General features: G+C 54.3%; 1 protein-coding gene across 2 annotated transcripts; it reads left to right on the top strand.

Moving 5' to 3' along the window:
* The first annotated feature begins 481 nt into the window (after window positions 1-481).
* On the top strand, window positions 482-6,299 carry Gli4 (GLI family zinc finger 4). 2 transcript variants are annotated; one of them, XM_087898910.1, is made up of 4 exons: window positions 482-956; window positions 2,026-2,157; window positions 4,239-4,334; window positions 5,000-6,299. In XM_087898910.1, the coding sequence occupies exons 2-4, from the start codon at window positions 2,055-2,057 to the stop codon at window positions 5,902-5,904; spliced, it is 1,104 nt and encodes a 367-aa protein (XP_087755036.1). In that variant the 5' UTR covers window positions 482-956; window positions 2,026-2,054; the 3' UTR covers window positions 5,905-6,299. The 2 variants fall into 2 exon arrangements, with proteins under 2 accessions (XP_087755036.1, XP_085535301.1); XM_085679175.2 differs by lacking the exons at window positions 482-956; window positions 2,026-2,157 and adding an exon at window positions 3,650-4,099.
* Window positions 6,300-6,803: the final 504 nt, after the last annotated feature.

Consider the following 6,803-nt stretch of genomic DNA (forward strand, 5'->3'; position numbering starts at 1 on the left):
CCCACCCTCGCCCTTACCCCATCTGCCTGCTATGGTATAACTAACTGCTGGTTTGACTTCTGCAATGTGCTTATACAGACATTCAAGGACTATTTTGAAGTCACCCTGACCATCTAATCGAATCCTGCACAAGACAGCTCCTGTGGTTTTTCTCTTTTAAACCCCTTCTTACTGTGCCCGCTTCTGGGCAACACGTCTCTGATTTAGGTTAGATACTGTGGCCCTGCTAGCAGCATTGAAATGTTTTCTTTGGAGCCGGTTGTGATGGTACATGCCTTTAATCTCAGCGCTTGGGGGGGGCAGAGGCAGGGGGATGGATCTCTGTGAGTTGGAGGTCAGCCTGGTCTACAAAGCGAGTTTCAGGACAGCTAGGAGTCCGTTATGCAGAGAAACCCTGTCGGGGGTGGTGGTGCTTAATTATAATTTGAATTAAGTCTGGAGGTCTTTTCCCGTGATCTCGAACTCCATTATTGGCAGTAGCTCAGTCACAAGGGACAGCAGCTTCCTCGGTACTGATGCTGGTGCTGGTTACAAAATCGCAGCGACAATTCTTACAACCACATGCGAGGACGCACCCCTCACAAAGTCTGCAAGACTGTGTAAGGTCAGCTGCTGTCTGAAACAACGTGTGAGGTCCTGGTTGGGGCCAATTCCAGTACCGATACGAAATCCTCCGCAGCCCAACGCCAGGGCTCTGACGCCTCTTCCTCGCGCGAAGACGAGGGTTTCTGCCGGGCTTTTCGGCTGGTTTGAAAACAGATCTCCTGACGGATCTTTGTTGGGCCACAGGGCAGAGACCCTTCGAGGGGAAGCTACACAGAATAAAGGATTTGAGCCCCCAGAGACCACCAAGGCGAGGTCCTCCAGGATCCAGAGCGTCCCTGAATTGGGGGCGGGGCCTCCTGGAGGCGGAGCACTTCCGGCCAACGCGCGGGCGGTCTCCTCCCGCTCGCAAGGTGAGTGAGAGCCCCTCCCAGTGGGTCCAACCCGGACCCGTCGGTTCATCTGCGCGGTTGTCCGCTTGCTTCCCTTGCCGAGATTCCGGTCAGCCCCGGACCCGGACCTTGAGTGGTTTCAACCTGGGGGACCCGGCAGGGTGGCGCCACAGCGTCTGCCCCGTACTGGCACCCAGCGCCTCCGTCTTCTCCCGGCGGGTGCTGCTGCTCCTCGCCCCATATGTGTTCCCTGGCATCCTTTCTGCCCGTGTCACTGTGGAAGAAAACCGGCCTCTTTCTTTGGGCTTCATTCGTTTATGGCAAACCAAATTAAGAAAAAATCTCCCCTTCTTAAATTTTCTCGAGTCCTGTAGCTCAGGCTGGCCTTGAACTTGCTATGTAACCAAGGATGCCCTCGAACTTGTTTCTGCTGCCTTTACCTCCCAAACTGCTGGAGTTAGAGGCATGCTCCACCACACCCAGTTTTTGTGGTGCTGGGGATTAATAATGATAGGCTCAAAGCGTCAGGCATGCTAAGCAAGCATTCAACCAATGTGCCTTTGACACACACACCTGTGGATGGTGCTGTTGGAAATCTGAACTTGGGGACTACAACCTCAGGGTCTTCAGGATCTGGGAATGTATCCCTTCCTATTTTCATAAAGTTGCCCCTTTAAAAATTAGATTTAGAGTTCTCAAAAAAAAAAAAAAAGATTTAGAGAGCTCTCATGCCTCATAATCCCAAAGCCCCAACTGGGTGCAGGAGTATTCTCTGGAAGAATAAGCAAGCTTTTCTCTGCAGGCTTGTTGGGAAGAACACTTAGGCTGCTTTATTGAGAAGAGCTTCTAGGTCACTCTGACTTGCTGGTGATGCTTCCAGGCCCAATGAGGGTTTCACACTGAATAAGCAAGCAGCCCCCTTGTACTGGGCCCTGTAACTCCCCAGGAGTTCACCTGCCTTTTCTTGGCAACTTTCTCGGCTAAGCAGAGAAGCTAAGAATCACCTAGCGCTGCTCAGAAAGCGGATGTGATGCTCTTCTTCACCCACAGTCTCCATCCCCTCGTCTACCTTGGCTTTTATTTCCCATAGGTCCTAGGTGTTAAGCAGGTCTCAGGAAGATGGCAACCTTAGAGGACATTGAGGAGTTCACTCCTGTCTTGTCACCCAGCAGTCTCTCATCACCAGGGACACCTGGAGACCGGCACCGTGTGCATCCTCACGGTATTTGCCCCAGACTACTATGCCCCTCTGCCCTACCCCTGTGAGACTGGTCTGACCTGGGTCTTGGCCAACCAAGGAAGGGAGGGGTCACTTGGATAGCTCTGTCAGTGCTGGGGCCACTGGGAAAAGCCCCAAGGGAGTGATGGACAGCAGCAATGGTTGTGGCCATGCTCTACCTCCCTGGGGCCAGACCCCTGGCTGTTTCTTCCTCAGTATAGAAGGAAAAATGGCCTCAGCATGGGCCCTCTGTTAGGAAGAGAAGATCTCCCTCTGACATCATGTTCCAGGCCAGGAAGAGAGACAGGACTCTTGTCTGGCCAGTTTGGATGAGTTTGCCTCAGGACTTGCAGGGTCAGAGCTGCTGCCCTTGTTTCACGACAATGGGGTGGCCTCCTCAGTCAACTGTAAAGCCAAAGTAAAAGGGGTCCTGACCCAATACCACTGAGCATACCTCAGGTCTCGGGGTCATGTCATCCAGAGGCTTCATCCCTGAGGCTCATAGGGAGCCCCACTGCTCCCATGAAATAGTGCCAGTGAAGATAAGAGTCCACACAGGACCAACTCTTCCTGCAGGTCTAGAATTCTGGTGGCTGATACAGTGAAGCTGAGGTTTATGGAGGGCAGCTGTGTCTGTGCCAGGCACTTAGGTGATGCCAGAGACCAGCCACAGCTTATAGATGGACACTCACAGATAAGGACAGAGATCTCACTTCCCTCAGGACCCACAGGGGTCAACCCAAGACCAGATAGGAGCCCTAAGCCGTGTCCTGTTTGCTGTCTGGCTCCAGGACCCTTCTGCCTGTCACAAGGACAGTTCTTGGACAGGGCCTTACAGCACTATACTGTTCCTGGTGGGCCTGTGAACAAGGGACTCAAAGGAGCAAACATGGATTCTGGGCTAAGGTACGGTTGTTGGTGGAAGAGATTTGGTTTTTTTTTATACCAAGTCCTAGTGGAGTTTGGGAAGGCCCTGAGAGTCAGAGGCAGATGAGGGAATGGCAGTCACCCCTTGCACAGATATGCAGGGATAGGTGGTCTCTAGGCCTGCTTCCTAGCTGCCAGCAAATGCAGGTAGAACTGAGCCCGAGCTCCGTTCTGCTGCTGCTTCAGATGTGCTTAGAGGCCATGGATTCCTTTTCCTGTGTATCATCTTTTGTTTTCGTTGCGGCAGAGATCTCACAGTGTTGCCCAGGAGAGCCTTAAACTTGAGGTCTCCCTGCCTCAGCCTCTGAGTCTCTTGAATTACCCTGTGTTAGACCACTCCAGGCTCTGAGTCTCTGGGATTACCATGTGTTAGACCACGCCAGGCTCATTCTAAATTCCTTACCAGTGAAGACCCCAGTGTTCTGAAACCTGCCTGCAGCTCCCAGGACTCCTAGGAACCTTGGAGGCCCAACCAGGACATCTGGGTCCCAGCAACCTGCAGAGTCACCTTTGCACACAGTCATTTCAAGGTTCTTTCCTTTGGGAGTAGCGTGAGGTGAGGCACACAGGAAAAGCATAAGCAAACAATACACAAGGGTCCCTGTGCCAGGGACCTACAGGAAATGCTCCAAACCACCCTGGCTAACCTTCTCCGAGCAGGAGGCCTGGCTTGGCTACAGGGGACAAACAGTTCTAGGACCTCTCTGAACTTGCAGACACAGATCAGGAACCACGACTGCTTGTGGTGCTGAGACGGAGAAGATGGAACCTTGGGGCAGCTGCAGGACCTAGTGCAGTGAGCACTGGTGGGTGGGAAGGCAGCCAGACCAGAGTTGGCCAGGACACCAGCCAGCATGGGATGAGCACAGGAGCCATCTGGGCCGCTTTTGCTCACCTACAGAACTGAGGGAGAATGAGTTCCCAAATCCAGGCCTCCGGAGGGCTCCCTCAGTGGGGAAGCCAGGGTATTGGCACATATTGGGCTGATCTTCTCTTTGGGGGCACAGGGAGATGCTAGGTAGGTGATGGGTATCCTGTGTGTCAGGGTCTTGGCCCTAGAGCCTTGAAGTCCTACTCTTGGGTTGAGGAAAGAGGGAAGGGTCAGGAATGCTGCCCTCTGGAGGGTGGGGCATGAGCCTTGGTCCCCTGCCCTCCAGGCTCCCCCTGTTCCAGTCCTGAGGTGCCTTCCCAGGCAGCAGACCTGGACCTTCAAGACATAGAGGAAGTGGAGGTCAGCAGAGACACCTGGCTTGGTGAGTGAGCAGCCCCTGTCCCACCCTAAGCAGCCTTGGGAGACCCCAACTGGATGCAACACTCATCACTTCCCTGGACCTGCTGAGAGTCAGGGCCATCCTGCTGGGACTCTGCTTAAGCCTTGCTACCAGTTTTGTCTGCCCATAGAGACTGGGTGGACAGGGCTTTGGCTGTGTCTGTGATGCTGAGTCCATGATCAGTTCCATAGGAAGAGTGAATCTTAGGACCATCCAGACCCCATCCCTTTGGCAGAGTGGCCACAGACACTCCCATCTCCCGAGGTTTGTGGGGTAAGACGAGTGTCTGCCCAGCATTTCAGCCTGAAGGACTACTTGTCAGAGCTCTGTAAGTTCCAGGTCCCTGCTAGCCCTTAGTAGCAACCTGTACTTCCTTCTCCCAGCTAAGAAGGCATCACAGGAGTAGTGAACCACCAGAGAGGCTCCTGCCCAGGCTCAGGGCCTCCTGCTGATGGGGCCCAGCAGCTCCTAAAACTGGCTTTATTAGTCTTCTGGCCCACCCCCATCCCTCACCTTAGCACACTCTCTCTCACCAGTCAGCCTCTCCCTCCTCTGAATAGTCCCCATGCAGGCTTTCCCTGGCCTCAGCTCCTAAGAATGCCACAGTAGGGATGAGGCTGGGAGCCATCTACCATTTCTCCTTTCAGACTCTGAGTGGGAGCCCAAGAAGACTCCAGGCTCTCTCAGTTCCCACAGTCCTGGAGATGGCCTGGCCTCAGATGGAAGGGCTCTGAGGGGCCTCTTGAAGAGCCTCCCCAGCATGTCTAAGTGTGGGGACAGCTTTGGCCAGGAATGTACCTTGGAGCAGTCAGCAGACCTGCCTTCAGGGACCCTGCCCTGCTCTCAGAACAGGGATACTTGGCACATGGTGCTCTTGCCGCAGGGAGCCCAAGGGACAGAGGACAGCGCCAAGAAGGCAGAGCTGGGCAGTAGTTTGGGGCACAGCTGCCGGCAGGGCGCCAAGCCACACCGCTGCGAGACCTGTGGCAAGAGCTTCAAGTACAACTCTCTGCTGCTGAAGCACCAGCGCATCCACACCGGGGAGAAGCCTTATGCCTGCCACGAGTGCAGCAAACACTTCAGGAGCTGGTGGGGCTTCATGCAGCACCACCGCATCCACACGGGCGAGAAGCCCTATGAGTGCGGCGAGTGCGGCCATGCCTTCAGCCACAGTTCACACTTCACGCAGCACCTGCGCATCCACAATGGCGAGAAACCCTACAAGTGCGGCGAGTGCGGCCATGCCTTCAGTCAGAGCTCCAACCTGGTGCGGCACCAGCGACTGCACACTGGGGAGAAGCCGTACGTCTGCAGCCAGTGCGGCAAGGCTTTCATCTGGAGCTCCGTGCTCATCGAGCACCAGCGCATTCACACCGGCGAGAAGCCCTACAAGTGCGAAGACTGCGGCAAGGCCTTCCGAGGTCGGTCACACTTCTTCCGGCACTTACGGACCCACACGGGTGAGAAGCCCTTCACCTGTGGCACCTGTGGCAAGGCTTTTGGCCAGAGCTCCCAGCTCATCCAGCACCAGAGGGTGCACTACCGTGAGTAGTGCACACCCCAATAAAGCTTGTGATTGAACCTGCCCCTCTTGAGATGGGGATGCTTTATAGGTGCATGGCAGGACATGTCCTGTGTCCAAGTATGGTGGCTAAAGAAACCCAAAAGTGCACAGCCGTGACATCTACGTGTCATGATACGGCTAACTGCCCTTTGACTTCTGTGACCTGCTTATGCAGACATGCGAGGACTATTTGAGTTCTCCTTGGCTACCTAATCTTGGCAGAGCAGAACGGCTCCTGGCTGGCGTGTGCAGATGCTCAAGGTCTTCTTGTGGGTTTTGCCTTAAGAATCCTTCCCTCAACCCCCTCACACAGCAGTCCCTAGTCTGGCTCAGAGACTGCTGTCCTGCTAGTAGTATCAATAAATTTAACTAATTATAATCTAGATTGAGTCTGTGGTCTTTTCCTGGGGGGTCTCAAACCCTGAGAGTCCTTTGGGGCTGAGCCCTGAAACTAAGGAGTGGCCAGGTCTGCCCACAGCCAGAATACCATGGAATGGAGCTCCTGGGGGCGGGGGAGTGTGTGGAGCAGATGAGAGTCCGCTTGCCCAGAGGTGCCCACATTCTCCAAGCTGTGCTGCCATCCATCCTGGTGTAGGAGCCTGTCGTTGTGTTCCCTTACAAAACTGATTCTGGTTACTTTCTAAACATAGCGGGCTGTCCCCTGCTCAGTCCTTACGCATTTGCCTCTTCATCCCCTTGCACCCTCAGTGAAGAGGCTGCATATTATCTGGTTCTAGATTTGTCACATTCCAGAAAGTTCTACCCAGTGAAGCAGCTCTGTATAATTTTCACAGAGGTGTACCTTTTCCTTCATCTAGTTGACTAGACTGGCCCTGATTACCGCTGCCCAGCAATGAAGCCGTCTGGCTAAGCAGAGGGGCCGTGGG

The sequence above is a fragment of the Myodes glareolus genome, chromosome 19, assembly GCF_982192425.1.
Source record: "Myodes glareolus chromosome 19, mMyoGla1.1, whole genome shotgun sequence".
Taxonomy (NCBI): domain Eukaryota; kingdom Metazoa; phylum Chordata; class Mammalia; order Rodentia; family Cricetidae; genus Myodes; species Myodes glareolus.

Coding starts and splice junctions, on each gene's coding strand:
- Gli4 (XM_087898910.1), top strand. CDS start 2,055: ATGGCAACCTTAGAGGACATTGAGGAGTTCACTCCTGTCTTGTCACCC. Junction 2,158..4,238: donor GCACCGTGTGCATCCTCACG/GTATTTGCCCCA, acceptor CCTGCCCTCCAG/GCTCCCCCTGTTCCAGTCCT. Junction 4,335..4,999: donor CAGCAGAGACACCTGGCTTG/GTGAGTGAGCAG, acceptor TTCTCCTTTCAG/ACTCTGAGTGGGAGCCCAAG.